This window comes from Synchiropus splendidus, chromosome 5, assembly GCF_027744825.2.
Source record: "Synchiropus splendidus isolate RoL2022-P1 chromosome 5, RoL_Sspl_1.0, whole genome shotgun sequence".
In the NCBI taxonomy this organism is placed as follows: domain Eukaryota; kingdom Metazoa; phylum Chordata; class Actinopteri; order Syngnathiformes; family Callionymidae; genus Synchiropus; species Synchiropus splendidus.
In genome coordinates, this window is record NC_071338.1 from 21298044 (window position 1) to 21316054 (window position 18011).

Consider the following 18011-nt stretch of genomic DNA (forward strand, 5'->3'; position numbering starts at 1 on the left):
GACAAAGCACTCGGTTGAATGTGAACATGTCGAGGGCAGTTGTTTTGGATCCCAGATCACAAGGCAAAGATGCAAGAACTCTTTCAGTAGAAGATGTGAGAGAGGATGCATTTGTCAAATGATTTTATTAGAAAATGTACAAACAATTCAACTTCAGTGACTTTGACCTGAAATTCTTTTGACTGAAAATTCATGACAGTTTTTCAAGCAAAATATGTGCCGGGGAACACAACATGAGCATCCAGCAGATGCTCTTCTAAAACAAATTAAAACCAGCACAGAAAAACAACGAAAAACAACAGTTTTCCCAGTAAGTAGATGTAAGCACCACACGTTCACAGAAGTGTTGACTCAAAATGAGAGAACTGCAGAGGAAGCTGCCAAGTGAACAATCCACAGCAGAATTATTTGTTGTGACGTACTGTCATGGTAAATATGGCTGGATTATTAACATTAAAAAGCAGGGTAACTGTGTGCTCACAATCTTGATCAAACACTTATCAGAGGTAGCATCTCAGATAATATTTCAGTGCCCTACAAATAATCTGAAAAAGTCAAGTTTATATTTAATTCCCTCTGAAATCATTCCATTGCCCTTTACATGGTGTGGACAAATGGTCAGACAGTTCTTAAGAAAAGGTACCATTGTTTCAGTCATTGTTGCCAGCTTACATTTTTCTTTGTCTATTACTAAGAATTCAGGTGGAGAACCTTCACCAAGCTAAGCAGGTGGTCATAATGTTGCTGTAGATCAGACTAATCCTTGTGGAATAGATAGAGAACTGTTTGTTTGGGGATCACTTCTGAGCTGACTTGGGCTTCTTTGGTGTTTTGGCTCCTCCCTTTTTGGGTGTGTTGAAGTCTTTGTCGCACACCTCACACACCCAGAGACCTGAGGAGATATGGTGTGTTACTGTTTTCTGACAGCTGAAGGACGAGAGACGCAAGGAAGTGTGTGTAATGAGTACCCGTCGGTATGGAGTCCATGCCTACGCAGAAGGTGTGGTACCCGCGGTCACATTTGTCGCAGAACATCATCTCGTCCTCATGGTGCGGCTGCTGGCACACGGTGCAGGTCTTGCACTCCATGCACTGCCAGCGGTACGTCTGGATCACACTGACCAGCTCCTGGCTCATGTCCAGGCAGGACGGGTGGCCTGAGAACACCAACCAGTTCACTTTTTTTTGTTTTCTTGAAAAATAAAGTTACAGAATCATGCTTTTATCCAGAAAAAAGTGACTCATCCCAAGATAAAGAACTGTACGACAACCGAACCTCTTGGAGAGGGACTCTGGAGATGGAGTGTCAATCCTTGAAAAGAACATGGAGTCAGACTCACCACTGTTGTCGCACTGGGAGCAGTGAATCAGAGCCTCTGGTTTCCCTCTCCTGTTGGATTCTTTACCCTTCTGGCAAATGCCACATATAGCATTGGGAATGACCTTAGGCTGCAAGGCAGAATAACGCTATCAAACCAAAACCATCAGAATCTTGCTTAACCTTGAACACTGGGTTCTGACAGAGGCGGAACTGTCTGGCCCCATCGATTAATGTTGACATAAAGCATCCAAAATGTTTTTGTTTTTTAAAAACACACTTTTTAGATTATTTTTAAATCTAACTCTCACAGATGGGAAGGAAAATAGATCCACAGAGGAACATGTTAATTCAGGAAGCCACAGGAAAAAGAAAAGCCCATATCAATTCACAATTCAGAAGGACTGAAGGAGGAAACTCCTTAAATATTTTGGCCGATGCATGGATGTGATCGTTCTTAAACATGATCATTGAGAAAGGTTATTCAATACTCCTGAAATAGAGACATACTGGAGAGAAAGACAGCAGCAGGAGAGGAAAAGGAAGAAAACACACCAAATATCACCCCAACTTCTAAGATTATTATAAATAACTGTTCATCGAAGTATTACCAGATGAAAAACAGAGAGGTCAGTCAGTGAAATGACTGCACATTTGAGAGGGAACGGTCTGCACAAAACTGATGGATGACAATGAGGCGACTCCAGGAGACCCCACCATAAAGACCCCTAGAGCAGCAAGGTGGTCTGTTCTCTCTTAGAGCTGAGGAAGGATTCATTCAGCAGACAGGCCCCATGCGTCTCAACAGAGCCACGAAGGTTGAAGGTACAAATCTAACTTGTTCAGTCACTAATCTAACTCACCACCAGCAAGAACCAAGTGTCACTTGGCTTCCAAAGAAACATATAGCATCTGTATATATGAAATAAAATATGGCTCCCAGCCTCAGCAAGAGAAGGTTACATTAGTAAGAAAGTAGAAAACTTCAGAAGCTCCAGCAAATGCCAAAGTAAGATGTGACAGGAAAAAGAATAGTCAAGCCATCTGCCATGTCAATAAATATTCCATAAAGGCAACTCAAATGGTGAAGAAAAGCAATCATAGTAGTTGTTGATTGACTTGAAGTCAAAACCCTCTGAACACAAGCTTTTTAAGCCGTTTGACACAAAGTCGAGGCACTACAACGGTCTGTGAAAGAGGCAGAGCAAATGACAATTCAGTTGCTTCATTCTCCACTCGTCATATTTTTATTCAAACGATTGAATATAAATGTGTAATACATGCAACATGTTCACAGAACAACAGACTTAAATTTAAGTTGCCCCTTGTCTACCTTTGATTCAATCACATGACGAACAGTGGACCTAGTACGAGTTGGCATCATCCGTATAGATCGACTGCAAATGCTGCACTTACTTTGGTGAGCTCAAATAAACACATTTATTATTGTTATTGCAATTCACCGAACAGCTGTTTGATAAAGATCATGTGAGGTTCCATCCACACTGACGGAAATGTAAGCCATAAATACCGTTTAGATTCTGTGTCACTGACATTTCCTTCACCACCATGTAAAAATGACAGTATTGTAGTCAAAATCTGATCAGCAACTTATAAAGTTGCAACAATGTTTGACATTAGCCTCAACTTGCACAGGCTCTAACACCAGCTCATTGGTAACACAAGACTACGACTAAAGTCGAACCATATACTGTTTATATTATACTATACTGCTCTGCTACGTAAGAGAGTAGAAGACCACCCTCAGCTTCATGAACCAAGGTCACAAGTAAACAAAAAACAGATTACTTTTCAGTCCCACGGAGCGATGAATCACGCACCAGTGTAGCTGTTAACTTGTCAGTAAGAAGAGAACTACACTCATGGTGCCGCCATGTACTACACCACTCACTCTGTGATGTCACAGCAGGTGGAGATAAAGTGAGGATGCACCTGGGACCTGTGTGTTGTCAGTAGCGCTCCCGCTAACAGTGTAGGGACATTTAGTCTTGGCAAAACCTCAAGAATAACATTGCAATACATTGAAATGAGCTCAGACTAAACCACATTTTTAATAGCAAAGTTCAACCTACACCTTATATATATGTGTATATAAATGTTAAAAATATCTGACTTTAAGAATCTAAGGTAACCACCCGCCATGGGGTGTTTAGTGTGTAATGTATCAGACAACATCAGAGACGAAGAGTAGCAGCCAAAACAGCCATTAACCTGTCGTGGAAAAATATTTTTGGACAGGTGAGGATACACGAGAGGTATTTGGAGACACTGAAGTCCTTATTTTCTGGCTGAAAAACATCAAAAATGTTTTAAAGAATTCCTTCAAAAACGTCTTATTGCTCAGAGTCTGGTAGAAAGTCTGATTCGTGGCTCATCACAAAATCAAAAAAAAGTGTTTGAGAGTGTGTAGTTCCAGCTGAGGAGCTGTCAGTCTGTTGAAGAACAAAGTGAAGAAAAGTGGGAGGGTTGGCAGGATGGATGGAGCGAGGGAGTGGTACGAGGAGAAAGAAGAGGAGGGGTAGAAAAGTGCTGCTGCTGTCGTTGGAGAAGATTTCAGGTGGATTTGTCCTCTACCTTATACCCGGGAGTGGCTTTGTGGGAAGAAGAGTGGCGGTCTTTGGCGGGTGTGGACGTCCGGTCTTTAACCTTGGACTTGTGGCTCTGCGCGCCTCCGCCCTCCTGACTCTCCACATCGGAAGTGTTGCCTGAAGAACTGTCCTGCACAGAGAAGACAGCAGGTGTTTCAATGAGAAGAACAAACCAAAAATCAATAAATCATGTGTGATCACTAGAGTGAGGACATAAGCCCCTGACTTCTCCAATCCATTTGACTTACCCTTCCCAGTGAGAGAGAGAGAGAACCTTAGAACTGCATGTGCACTGTATGCAAATATAAACATGAATGGTCTCATGTCACAAAGCTAAACAAAGCACATCAGCATACCGACGAGTTCTTGTTTTTCTTCTCGTCGTCATCAGAGTCTGGTTCTGAGTCCAGTGCAGGGAGCTCTGGGTCCAGTGGAGGCTCAAACAGAGCTGTGTTCAGTGGAAGGTACCGGAGTTCATTTGGCGAGTACCTGGCAAAGACAAAACTCAGGTCAGCGCTGACACGAAAAGAGAAGCTAACAGTACATACAATGTTGCTCTACCTTTTGTAGTAATCCTGGAACTGACCAGGAATGAGAGCTACTGGGTAGGGCCCGGTTTTGGTTAGCTCTGGAGCAAGAACCTTGAACCTGCCCTGGGGAACCTGGATGATCTAGGACAGAAAAAACATTTCTGTCAGACATTTCTTCATTCAGAAACTGTAGTGTCTCAGTTACTAATTGTTGTACGTCAAATATGGAATCTTACATGCGTCTGCAGGTCAAAATATGCTCTCCTCTCTTCCATGCGCTCTCTGTTGAAGTTGCTGTTGAACTCAGCTGCCTTCTTAGCTGCCTTCTTGATGTACTCTGGGACCTTGCTGGCCTCCACCTTCTGAGGATTTTGCTGCTGCATCTGCTACACGAAGTAAAGCAGACGGACAGTCAAGACATGCAAGGTGAAAATGAACACCTTCTGTAGTGAACTTACAGAATACTCTTTGGCTATTCTCAGGCGCTCCCGCTCTTGCAGTATGACGGAGTACTCCGAGTGTTTTATGGGGTACTCCTTTATCATCAGATCTATCACCTCGTCGCTGCGCAGAGCTGTCAGCCCTGAAAACGAAGCCAATAGATGAGGTCAACAATTACAAAACCATGACATTAATAAGAGTTTGAAAATCACTAAATAAAAGGCTAAACTATATTATCATTTTCACTTAATTCTTCTCTTAATTTTCAATGCTTACACAACAAGAACATGAGACACAGATATTTCATCCTTTTGCCAGTGCAGCACAACACTCATCTGCTTTTATGTAAAAAAACTAAGTTACTAAAACACTGAAAATGACTTGACCATAAAAATAACTGGCATCAAAGTAAAACACCAAATGATGTCATTTTGCCACGACAACTTAAATCATTTGAAAGCCAGTTGACACAACAGTTTCGACAGAGGTCACACAGCTTCTGCCATTATTATAGACTTCCTTCATCAAGTGTGACCCACAACAAGATAAAGCTTGAAGAACAGAAGGTGAAAATTGCTGTGATTTATACTCAGGACGACATATGTAAGAGAAACCCACCGCAGAGAAGAGTTGAGGATGATTCTTACCCAGGGTGCATTGTGTCTCTGTGATGACGTTTTGCTCTCGTAGATAAAGCTTTTCCTTGTGAGATAAATCCCGCCTCTCCATGTCTGCAGTGAAATGAAACAAAAAGTTTTTATCATAGTGGCATGTAACTACAATGTGGATCTTCTCACCTGGATACTTTCTTTTGAATGATGTGACTCCCAGGTACTCGCTGACCTGTTCCTGCAACATGTAGTACTCTCCAGTGTCATCTGGGGGCCACTTGTACTCGGTCAAGTTCTCGGCTGGGAAATATGTCAGACTGGAACATATTTAGAAAAAGCCATTAAAAGGGCCAAGGCAGCTATTTATAACAAAAATATAGTTGGCTGGACAACCCAGGCTCATCACATAGTGAGATATCATCTTTAACCGACCTCAGCTCTCACTGCTTACACATAAGCTAAACCCACCCGAGTTCTTGGCTGGATGTGTCACAGCTTCGAGAACTGTCGCCTGATCCCATTCTCCTTCTCTTAAGAGGCTGGCTTCCATCGTTGGACACTTCTTCAATGATATCCTCCTGCAAAATGAAAGAAAGAAAGATAAACATAAGTCATTGCAACAATCACAATGAATGCATAAGTTGCTGGGTAAAAATGACTATAACCAAGATTTAATTTCCTAACTTGTAGTTCGACAGTTGAGAGTAACTAAATCTATATCTTATTTCCAGAAATACACTTTCGAACAGACTTCGTCAAGTAGCTCTGCTCCATTCATTCTTTTCAGATAACGACTAATCTAAGGGAATTGGTCTAATATCTCAGACAATACAGTCGTTCGGGATTATCACTTATTTTTTTTCAATAAGCCAAAATGACGCTCATGTAACTCTCTAGACAAACAGTTAGAAAAACTTTGTCCTGACAGACCAGTGAACAGAGTACACATAAGTAAACAAAGGGGCGATGCGACGAGCAGTTGTTTGTCAATGCTAACTAGCTGTCGGCTAAATAAGGGGAAAATGTAACCATAAGGAGTATAAATATCACCTTAACGGACTGAGCTCCAGGTGTGGCGGGATTGCTATCACACGGCGGTCTAACAGGGAGCACAGCAGCCATGATTTATTAACAAAAAATCCTTCTCTATTAGCTTAGCAAATACAACCGCTTTTTCACTCTTCTTCTCTGTCGATGTTTCTGAGATACCGGGAAGATTAATTGAGGATGCTGCCACCTACTGGTCAACAACATACAGCACATGTCCCATACTATCACGTCTCTTGCCATGCAGAAGACACTGAAGAAAATATATGTGCAATAACTGACCTATTTTAAACAAAACTCAATGCCTCCGGGTGGTTGCATGGCTTCTGGATGGTCGAATGAGTTATTACGATGATTGCACCAGTGTGTGAAGATTGCGACTATGTTTCAAACAAAACGTATTTAATACATTTCATGATGTTTTTACTCTGTTTCTGTTCAGAAAAATGAGCCCGTCCCACTGGTGGTAGATTGAGTCGAGGAGATAAACTGCTTTTATTTTGAAATGCGAATAAATCTCTACCGGAAACAGAATGTGGAATCAGCTGGAATCACGGAAACCACTGAGGAGTGTTTTTCCCTTCACTTGGCCACAGCTGCCTATTTTTACGTCATTTATTTATTTGTTTGGGGCGACCTGCGCTTGTGATGTCGGAATCTTACGGTAACCAACATTGTGTATGATAACATAACAAAGACATCGACACATTTGTGCTTTTAAAGAGAGCGGAAGAAGCAGGTGTGTCGAGGTAGCGATTTCCCATCGTTTAGAAATAGCAGTCGGGCTAGCTGCGATGTTTCTCCACCATTGGCTCGTAAATTACCTTGACAGCTGTCGGGGGATTTAGACTATAATGAACCACCGCTTGGGAAGCTTCCAAACTTCAGTATGTCCATCATGGTGGGATATTTCCGATGATAACTGGAGAAGTGCGCGCGGAAGCTGACAGCTGTAGCTCTGAACACGGAGCTGCTCCTCCTGCCAACAGACAAACAACGGTGATGTTGTTGACCGTTATAATCTGGTTATGCCTCGGGTCTGTCTCACATTCTTGGGTTGATCGTTGACAATAAACGCCTGTCCGGTTACAATTGGATTCTTTTCTATGGTAGGAAAGCAATGGTTCGTGTTAAGCAACTTTTATAATTGGTGATTAAAAACGCGGTTGACGTGAACCTGCTAGGAGGAGAATCCACACCTATGTACCTATGTAGATAACACAACCAACTCTACTTCTCGTCAGAAAACAATGTCTTCTTTCAATATGATGGAATGTGCTGACTGTCAGTGGAATGCCAACCTGCTACCAAGCAGGTTGGCATTTCCAAAAAAATAGTTTTCCCCAAATTAAAGTTATTGTTTACATTTAATCTTTACCTATCGGTTTTCATATCGACAATGAGACATACTTGCTATCATTTTGCACTCAATTATGACCCTCCACTAACTACACCAACACAATAACAATGCTATAATAACAATGTGTGAGCCTCTGTGGTCGATGGAAACACCGAGAAGGACCACAGAATAAGACAGGCTCTTTAAAGCAGGGTAAATATGTCTTGTGTTGTACACGAAGAACTAAACGCCTTTTGTTTTCCGCAGATTTCCTGTTCAAATTCCTTGTGATTGGGAATGCTGGCACAGGGAAATCCTGTCTGTTGCATCAGTTCATAGAGAAGAGATGTGAGTCATTTAATACAGCTAATTTCCCACTCGAATAATGAGCCTATTGTGCTGATGTTGGTTCTTGGCAGATATTGATACTTGGAATTCTTAAGACTGGTTTCAGTCTGTTTATAGTCCTGAAAGTTTCACGATTGTTTCTGTTTTGTAGTCAAGGATGAATCCAATCACACAATTGGGGTGGAGTTCGGCTCCAAAATCATCAGTGTGGTCAACAAAATGGTCAAGCTGCAAATATGGGACACGGCAGGTCAAGAACGGTTCAGGTAACGGTTTCAATAGTGACTGCCTTTGAAGTCTGATAATCGAAGTATGTCTTCATAAATCACTAAGTCATCATTATAAATATATAGTACAGTATAAAGAAACAACATAAAAATAAATTCCATGATAGTGGGATTTAATATCCCAAAACACTTTGTAGGTTGAGTCACTGTCTTTCTCTGTGAAGACTGCGTGCCTTGCTTAAAAACAACTCATGTACTGACACAACTCTGCAAAAATAAACAGAGTATCCTCAATTAGAATGTCAAATGAGTGAACCCGTGTGCCACTGCCTTGACTTAAGAACTGGTTTGGCCACAAATGGCATGTAATGTTGTCGTTTTCTGCATCTGCCATCTCCTAACTTCAAAGTTAGTTAATCTGTCATTGACGCTTGCTCGCCCTGATCCTTTGACAGTCCTGAGCTGATCAAAATCAGGTAGTTGTAGGACTGATTCAGTCGCTGCATAATATAAACCTATACATGTTCATGACTCAGTTTGTTGGTGTCGTGTATTTTGTTAGATTTTAGCGAGTCATTATCACATGAGGATTCTGTCTTTCAGGTCTGTGACTAGGAGCTACTACAGAGGAGCAGCCGGAGCTTTGCTGGTCTATGACATCACCAGGTAGAGCAGCACATTTGACAAAACAGGTCTCTTGCATTAGTGAGTCACATGCTTCAAATGTGTCTGGTGGTGTTTTCAACTACACTTAAGGCCTCATTTTATTTATTTAAATACTGAATCCATCTCAAATTAATATTTTCATTCTTCAAAAAAACACAGCAAATGAATGCGCTTCTCTGGCCGCAGAGATATCCATTAAGGGTTATGAATTAGGGCTTGTTCGGATACAGAATAACTCCAGAGCAGACAAGTGTATCAATATAAAACACTCAGGGTTGGTTGGAAGTGGGATAACAAAGCTGTGATGGTTTTGTTTGATTTTGGTGTCTTAGATGGATTGGGTTTGGATTTACGGACGTTCTGTAGTTTTCCCCCAGTGATTTTTATGTGACCATGTTATTGACCATGATGAAGCCACCAGCTCTAACTGGACATTTTGACTTCATAAAACACAACATACCACTGAATCACTGTATTAATTACCACATTTATTATGACTAAAGAGACAACATGTGGATAAATATACGCTTCGATGGTTCCCCTTTCATTTCATGAGCGCAGATTCTTGGTTACATCTGCGTGCTTCACAATATCTGTAGTGCTACTGTGCCCTGCTGTCCAATTGAGCTCATTTCACTCGGACTATAATAACACGATCATGGGAAAATATGTGTTGTACCAAGCTGTGTACGGACATCAGTGTGGGTAAGTTGTGTGCTGTCGCTGCGCCAGTCTTATTCCTCATAAGTGAAAATGATAAATACTTCTGTAGATGTCAACAAAGACAAATGACGACAGAACACAAACCAGGCTGTGTGTCTTTCTGCTGTGCAGCCGAGAGACCTACAATGCTCTGACCACGTGGCTGAGCGACGCCCGAATGTTGGCGAGCCAGAACATCGTGATCATACTCTGTGGAAACAAGAAGGACCTGGACGCCGACAGAGAGGTCACATTCCTGGAGGCATCACGCTTTGCGCAAGAAAACGGTGAGACAAAATCCTTCATCATTCCCCTTTGTATGTCTTATTTTGAAAATGACAATTCAGATGAAGACAGCAACTAAATTAGGCATGAATTAGTCTTCCTCATGTTTGGGCTTTAGAGCTGATGTTCCTGGAGACCAGTGCTCTAACGGGAGAGAACGTTGAAGAAGCGTTTGTTCAGTGTGCTCGGAAAATCCTCAACAAGATCGAGTCAGGTAGAGACCTTCACTTGCACGAGGTTCCGCTCTGCTTCAGTGGTTTATGGCACTTGTCTTTTTCTCTGGTCTGCAGGAGAGTTGGATCCAGAGAGGATGGGCTCTGGTATCCAGTATGGCGACGCAGCGCTGCGACAGCTCCGGTCACCCCGCCGGGCTCAGCCGCAGGGCGCTCAGGAGTGTGGCTGCTAGTGGAATCCACCTGTGAGGTATAAAAAAAAAACTAGGTCAGCAGAGCTTTTGTTTCTCTCTCATTCCTTGAATTGGGACAGTTTTTTTTTGTTCAGATTCCCATCATTATCACTATTATGAGTTGATGGAAATAAATTCACAACTCAAATATATACGCTTTTACAGGATCATCCTGTACTTTCTTTTGTACAGTGTTTGTGTACAACCTGGCTTCATATCTCATTTCTTTCTACTTGTCTGTTAGTATTCTAAAAATATGTTTTCAGTTAGTTTAATATGTATTTTTATTTCCCGATAAACTGAGCTGAACACTGCTGTATGTGCTATAAATTAAACAGTTTGGAGGCGACTGTATATGTTCTAGCTCCCACCTTCTGATGTAGTTACACGATGCAGTTTGTTGCAAGGATTAAAAAATATATATTATTAAATGACCTTTCGTATTTAAAATCAATTTTACAGATGAAATATTTATATTCAGATGATACTTGTGAATGAACGTGGCCTGAAAAATGTGTCGCTTGTTGATGATGTCACTAGTGAAGACAGCGAGCATTTAGTCAACCTCGTATAGTAACAGTGTAGTCGATGCATCTTTTGTACATACCTAGACTGAGCTGAATGGATTGATATCGAAAGGAAAACAAATAGCTGTCGAGTTAAACTCTTACCATGGCAAGAAGAATGATAAGAACTGAGTTTCGCCACCGCTTGGTTCAGTATATACACGGCCGTTTCACAGCTTCAAACTTGGCAGACGTCTGAAAACACGTTTGCAGGATCAGTTCGATAAAAGCTGAGACAGGCGAGGATGAGAGATGTTTCTTGATATGAGTGGAATGAGACATTAATGTCAATGAATTAGTTACGTGTAAGAAGGAGCGGGGCGTGAATGAAAACACTGTGTGCTCAGGATGACCAGGTGATGAGACTGGGGAACAATGCACACACTTCTGAAACATAGACAACAGTTGGACAAGGCAAATAGTGGGTGCTCCTCATGGAAGGGAGGGTGCACCACTGCAGACTTTCTGATACTCTTCTAAAAACTGGATGGTCCACAATATTTAGTAAACTCTGCCTCCTTCTTCGCAGTGACCAGGAGAGCATCGGCCATGTTGGGCCCCAAAAGGAAAAGTCTTTCTTATCAGGCTGCATAATCGGTTACTCGCCTCCAACCTCCCCCTCATTACACACTGACCTCGGCTCCTGCAGGAGGAGCCAGGACTCCTCTTCAGCTCCAAGAATCTTCATGGCAGCCACTATTCGACTGTCTGGTCCAAAACCCACCGAGCTGTGGAGTCAGTGGGACTGGCTGGTATGGCGTCACTTTCACACACTCCTAACTGGTTTCTGCTTCAACAGTCATCATTACTGGACTAGCTTTTCCTTTCAACGCCCCCTCGTACAGGTTGGTGTTCACGTGTAAATATTTATTGTCTGATCAGCCACCATCTTATGTACCTGACACGGCTGTGTTGAGAGCAGTTACACTGACGTTTATGTGTAAAAAACCAAAAGCTGCATGTAAACCCCTCCGTTTGCGTTGAGGACAAAAGTCCAATGTTCACAGTTCAAGGTGGGATCTTCCTGGACCATGTGTGGCCCAAACAGCGCCATTACTGCTCCAGCCTAAACACCACAGTGAGCATTTGAAAAGGTTCCACTTCCGTTTCTATCACTGTCCCCAAAAATATTTCACTCCTCGAGGTCGTCTGTTGCGTGAAGTGCCTTCTCTGTTACAGCCCGCACAGAGCGCATTCTCATATTCAGGAGGCCACCAGCAGTTGACTTCTCTGAGACCAAATCAGAGGTTTAAAGAAGTATTTCAAATGGAACAATGCTCTTTCACACCAAATTAAACGAACTGAAACCTATACCTGGACTATATTGATATTTATTTACGTTTTACCTCTGCATACCCTGATGAGTGTGTCTAAGAGAGTCAGGCTCACCAGTCCTGGAAAAAAAACAATGCATCCTGTCTGTCCATGTCAGTGATGCTCCTTTGTGAGACACTCATTGAGTATCATTCAAGTTTTTTTGAGGAAGTTTGTTGCATAGCCTTGGTCTTGGTTTGATTCAGTTTAGAGAAATGATGTGAGTTCTTTTTACTTTTGGTGGGTATTGGAAACTTTCCCGTCAATTTTATTAAGCCATGCAAATTCACAATGGACTTGAATAATAGCTTTGGACGACGAATGTCAAATTTACGTACATACCACTAGGAGGTGCTCGAGTCACGCTTCAGTTCTAATCTAAACAAGAACGTAAACTTTTAGTTATCCTCGTTCTTCCTCATGACTAATGCGATGTAGAACCCCATTTTAACGAAAACCCTCAGTTAGCTTTGTTTAACACTCGGTCTGAAAGTCAAACTTCATTCCACCTCCAGATCCGGGGTTAAATCCACCAAAAATCAGCACAGACTGACTGAATCATTTTCCTCAGAAGGTAACGCAACTGATTCTGCTGAAGTACAAATGTGATGCTCTTCCTGCTGACTCAAAACGTGTCCAGAAAGTACTGTTGTAAACTGTTCCTAAGCATTGTTTTCCTTTTTCTCTACCATGACATTCTCTTCATTTAGTCATAAAACCAAAGACAGTATAAAGATATGCCAGTTAGAAACTTCATACAACAGAAATACAGATCATAATAGTCATATTTATCTCCTTTAGGTTCTTTCACCTAATGCCTTTTACCCTGTTTAAGCTCCTCCATCCCGCCGCACTAGCCTCCTGCTGTTTCTGTGTAAATAGATGCATGTTTAATCTCCAAATGAATATCAAGAGTATTTCACTATCAGCAGATATATCAGAGTCTGAAGCATATGGAACATCTGTTATCACTATCATGACGATATGGAACACTGAAGGAGGAGACTGGACTGAGCGTTGGCAGCCGTCTGTATATTTGTAAATGCTACACAGGACTGATGTAGATATCACTGTTGGATTGTCTTGAGCAGCAGATGGAGCTCAGGCTGAAGATCTTTTTTAAAGGTAAACGTTCACTTTCCTGATCAGTTACAAGAGACGCTGTTTGCTCCAAATCATTTCACTCATGTTGGAGTTGCAAGTCAAATCTCACTGGATGCTTTTCCCTTTGTCACCCAGCTGATGAGAAATGATCGAAGCATTGCCTGTTTAAAGACTTTAAACTGAATCTTGCATATTGTAAAGGTTTGAAATGATGGGATTTTCCTGCATAATGCCCTATGAAGAGTCCTGAATGATGAAACCTGGACGTCTCCATGTGTTTGTATTTATGTTTGCTTGCTCCCGTCTGTCATGAGAAGGTGTTGTGGAGATTTTATTTATTGTGTATGATATAAAAGCATATCTTTTTTCAAATAAAGCATACATGGATCTGAAATGTATTGTTAAATTCTGATGTGCTTTTTGAACATCTTGTCCCTGATCTGATCTCCGTCACTCATGGTGACAGCCTCAGTGTCTTCAACTCATCTAACTCTGCTTTTGTCAGGTCCTAAACATGCATCATGACAGGAACTGTCCTCTGAAGCTTCTTCCTCTCTCCTGCTCATATCCTCACCTGCTGCTACTGATCACATAGATCAAGTCCATTGAAGCACTCTATAAAGCTGAATAAAAAATAAAAATTAAGAAATAATTATTATCTCAATTGAACATTTAAAACTATAGGAAAACCTTTGATTTTTGTTAGGTATACTAATCTTTTAATACGAATGAATATCTTATAATAATGAATTATTGCAATTATTTTATATCTCTTTTAAATCAAATGTTTTATTTTGTTTTCTGATATTCATTGTTTTAAATACATTTTTACTCAAAATGTTATCATTACTCATATTTTTTTCGTTGAATATTAAAGCTTGTAAAGCTTGAATTCCTTAAATTAAAATGTATTTATTATTGTTTGATTTATAATTTATTTTTTAAGTCATGATCCAGACTCACCTAAATTGAAATCTGAAATAAAGCTCACACTAGTAAAATCTCATAGCGAAACACATATGTAGCCAAGTTTGCCTATTTTTTAATTTATTTACTCGAAATATATTGACAGTGATTTTTATTCATAAAGATTTTTTAGTCTCTACCTGTCTAAAAATAAAATTACGAGCAGTTACCACCACTAGAGAGCGCTCGGACCTCACGATTCAGAAACTGGCTCGGTCCTTCTCGTGTCCACCCAACGTACATTTCAACTTCTCAATGATGACTACATTTACAAGCACCGCCTCAGTTTCCGCCCTGAAATGAACTGATCAAGCGTGTGACCAGTTCATAGTACGAATATGGCTATGGAATGCGACTCTAATAGTCACTAAATGAAAACTATATCTCGAATCGCAGACACTTATATTTTGAATAATTGTGTGCATCTTTCATTTTTAGGAAAGAAACACAAGCATCAGTAGAAATCTGTTTATTCCATCTGCTCATAACCACCAACATCATCGAACTGCTCACTAACCTCACACATGGAAATGAAATGATAATCGTGAGATTAAATGCTAGTGATTCCACTCAACTAATATTGCACACACTATCTTCAGACTCAAGGAGGATCGTTCAATTTATGGCACAGAGTGACTGTCAACGTGTGATCCTCACTTCATGCAACTCTATATCACACACAATCACACCTTCAGATCTATTTCACAACACAAAGTCTTTAGTCCGTGTTTTGGCTTTTGTTTCCTCTTCATTTGGCTCAATTTCAGCTGTAAAATCATCCTCACGTGAGTGAGTTAGCACCAGGATGATCAATAGCTGAGCTGCCACACAACTGGAATACATGCGAGCGAGAAGAAAAAGTTGTTTTAAAGTAACAATATCAAACACCAAAGTCAATAATGATGGCATGTCCTTCAAGTGGTGGTGAAACCAGGGTGAAAGAGTGTGTACAAGTGCTAAAAGGACAAACAAAGATGGTTCAGCAAAAACAGGCTGTAGGGGAGCAGGTACTGACCACTGCTGAACGCCATACAAGCATGTGAGGCTGCTGTTGGGCTTAAACTAAAATTGATAAACTTTAACATGCAACACTTTGGACCTCAGGTTAGGGAGAACTTGGTCTTAAGTGTGTCGATGAAAAATGTAAACGTTAGATGAGGTTTGTGCTTTTGTTTTGAAGGTGAAAATTTTGACCTTTTCACCTCTACCTCAACATTTCTTTGCACATGAAACTACAAGCTTTTCCAACGTTATATCTGAAGTCTTCACCCTGTAATAACCAGTGTTTAAAATCTTGTAAAGGCGACTGATTGAGACAGATTTTCATCCTCAAAAGTCAACTATCTTTGGTGAATGAGTGTCATCGCGAGCGAGCTGAGAAGCAGCGCATGTACTCGGTGATCCAGGGGTTGTACTCCAGCTGAACCACCTTCTTGGCTTGATCCGGGTGGGCAGACTTGGACCTCCGTCGCTCCGTCCTCTGGGTCTGGATTTGCCGCTCCACCTCCCGTCTGGTCTTTGCCCGCAGGGCTGACTCGTGGATCTACAGAGGAAAGTCGTGGAACATGGAGCGCAGTTCACAACCACTCGATAATGTTATCCAGGTAATGGGAGTTACCTCATTTGTGGAGGCAGCAGGGCCCACGTTGTGCGTCTTTCTTCCGGCGATGTCAGAGTGTTTTTCACCAGCGCCATACAGGACGAACGGGTGCCTGGCCTCTGTGCTGTGATCCCTGGACGGACGAGATAGAGCAGGTCTGACCTGCTGGGGGCGCCGGGGGCGTTGCTTGGGAAGCTTGGTCGGCTGCTGTGGCCCACCTCCAGGATCTTCTACAGCTATCACCGTGTGGGACAAAAAGATAGGTAAACAATGCAAATGTATCACATTTAATAACATTTAGATGGCCTTTATTAGTCCTACAGCTAATTCCAAAATAGAGTTTTGCATTGAGGAAAAAAAGCGAATTCTAACTTGAGAATAAACAGTTATGAAAGCATCGGAGGAGAGTTACCTGGCTGCGGCTCTGTGTGTGCAGCTGCGTTGAGTTCTTCCTTCCGTGAATTTAACTCTGCGACTCCATCGCCATGGGAACCTGAGATGATGAGAGATGAGCCACATTTTGGTCAGATCTGAACATCACTGTACTCACAGTTACCATGCGGCTCCTCTGGCAGAGGGATCTGGGCTCCTTCCTGGGTCTGCTCCGCCGGAGGTTCTGCACAGGGATGCACCTGCTTCCTGTCAGGAGGACTCTGTCCGCTAGAGTCGGAGTCACTGTCCAGGCCGCTCCAGAACCAGGGGTGGTGGGCTTGCTCCAGCAGCCTGCGCGTCAGCCGATACTTGAGCATCTCCTCGTAGCACCTGGAGTAGGTCTCCCATTTTGGGTCTTTGAATTTCTTCATGTACTCAGAGCGAATCCTCTTGGTAACCATGTTGTCGCTTTGGACCCCGTTTCCTCTGGATGCAGAAAACACGTTTGCACTACGTATATTCTCAATGAATACACAGGAAAGAGCTAAAAAGACAAGAGCTTCTCACTGTTTACCGCTGGACGTTTAAAACATCATGCGGAAGTCGTTCAACCAATAGCGGAGCAGCGTCGGACGCTCGCCCGCCTACTTCTCGGTCAGGTCTATTCTTCAGACTTTATAGAGGGAGATAACCATCCCTTACAAAGTTATTTAACCAAGAATTCATTACCTGCAAGAATACTCAAAAATATCCGCGAAACATATTGTGAAAAAAAATATGACGGAACCTCACGACGCACACGGTGCGTTCACGTTCGTGTCAACAGAGAGGACGTTAAGAGATGTGTCAAGGGATTTCTGGGGTTTGGCAACGTCCACGTCGGTATTCAGGTAGTTTAACCTAAATTTGAATGGTATTGATAGTTAAACGCTTGCTTCTTCATTCATATACATCTTTTTAATGAGCATTCACAGAGACTTTTTCTACCGGACTTCTCGTTTGCCTACAATCAGGAAAGCATCTAAACGCAGCAAGGTGACGTCACCGCCATTCCCGCTGATTGGCTAATTCAGTCAAAACGGATGTTGTCGACATCTCCAAAATAAAAGTTGGATTAAACATGCAAAATTTGTAGCGTCATGAAAAGACGCAAGATGTTAAAATGCACGCATTTCTTTAAACCAATATATCGTGTGAATTGGTGAGTTACTGTCATCGACTGACTGGCTGGATGCCAACCCATCACCTCATCGTGACAACTGCTCGAGTTATTTTTAGACCGCAGTTAATCATTTAAGACAGGGGGAGCCGCGTTAGCAGCTAGGCCCAGTAGCCTGGACGTCGACTGACAATCCATTAAGGCCTCAGTGTCCACGTCCAGAATGCTTGGCAGCAGATATACGCGGCTGCAAGGATCTAATCTGGTGCACAGTGCAAGTTTACTCACGGTGGAGTCGGGTGTCACGGAAGCACAGCTGAGCAGATGGCGACCATAGCGCAGCAGCGATGCCTCCTCAAGCTCCGCCCCTTCTTAAAAAGCTCTGCACACGCTTGCAACAG

At 42.1% G+C, this 18011-nt stretch overlaps 3 protein-coding genes across 6 annotated transcripts; 1 reads left to right on the forward strand and 2 right to left on the reverse strand.

Annotated features, from left to right (window-relative positions):
* Positions 1-88: 88 nt before the first annotated feature.
* On the reverse strand, positions 89-6708 carry phf10 (PHD finger protein 10). The gene is made up of 12 exons (XM_053864879.1): positions 6560-6708; positions 5978-6087; positions 5696-5826; positions 5546-5629; positions 4916-5040; positions 4694-4843; positions 4489-4598; positions 4284-4416; positions 3914-4057; positions 1341-1449; positions 969-1157; positions 89-892 (listed from the first exon to the last, which is right to left on the reverse strand). The coding sequence occupies exons 1-12, from the start codon at positions 6629-6631 to the stop codon at positions 798-800; spliced, it is 1452 nt and encodes a 483-aa protein (XP_053720854.1). The 5' UTR covers positions 6632-6708; the 3' UTR covers positions 89-797.
* A 372-nt stretch (positions 6709-7080) lies between these two features.
* On the forward strand, positions 7081-13896 carry rab4a (RAB4a, member RAS oncogene family). The gene is made up of 8 exons (XM_053864886.1): positions 7081-7220; positions 8163-8243; positions 8395-8509; positions 9074-9136; positions 9971-10125; positions 10242-10337; positions 10414-10564; positions 11625-13896. The coding sequence occupies exons 1-7, from the start codon at positions 7205-7207 to the stop codon at positions 10527-10529; spliced, it is 642 nt and encodes a 213-aa protein (XP_053720861.1). The 5' UTR covers positions 7081-7204; the 3' UTR covers positions 10530-10564; positions 11625-13896.
* A 1037-nt stretch (positions 13897-14933) lies between these two features.
* Positions 14934-17972, reverse strand: ccsapb (centriole, cilia and spindle-associated protein b). 4 transcript variants are annotated; one of them, XM_053864883.1, is made up of 5 exons: positions 17899-17972; positions 16636-16937; positions 16492-16572; positions 16098-16315; positions 14934-16022 (listed from the first exon to the last, which is right to left on the reverse strand). In XM_053864883.1, exons 2-5 carry the CDS (start codon positions 16910-16912, stop codon positions 15840-15842), a joined length of 759 nt encoding a protein of 252 aa, XP_053720858.1. In that variant the 5' UTR covers positions 16913-16937; positions 17899-17972; the 3' UTR covers positions 14934-15839. The 4 variants fall into 4 exon arrangements, with proteins under 4 accessions (XP_053720858.1, XP_053720855.1, XP_053720857.1 ...); XM_053864880.1 differs by having other exon boundaries at positions 16630-16937; XM_053864882.1 differs by lacking the exon at positions 17899-17972 and adding an exon at positions 17181-17737 and having other exon boundaries at positions 16630-16937.
* Positions 17973-18011: the final 39 nt, after the last annotated feature.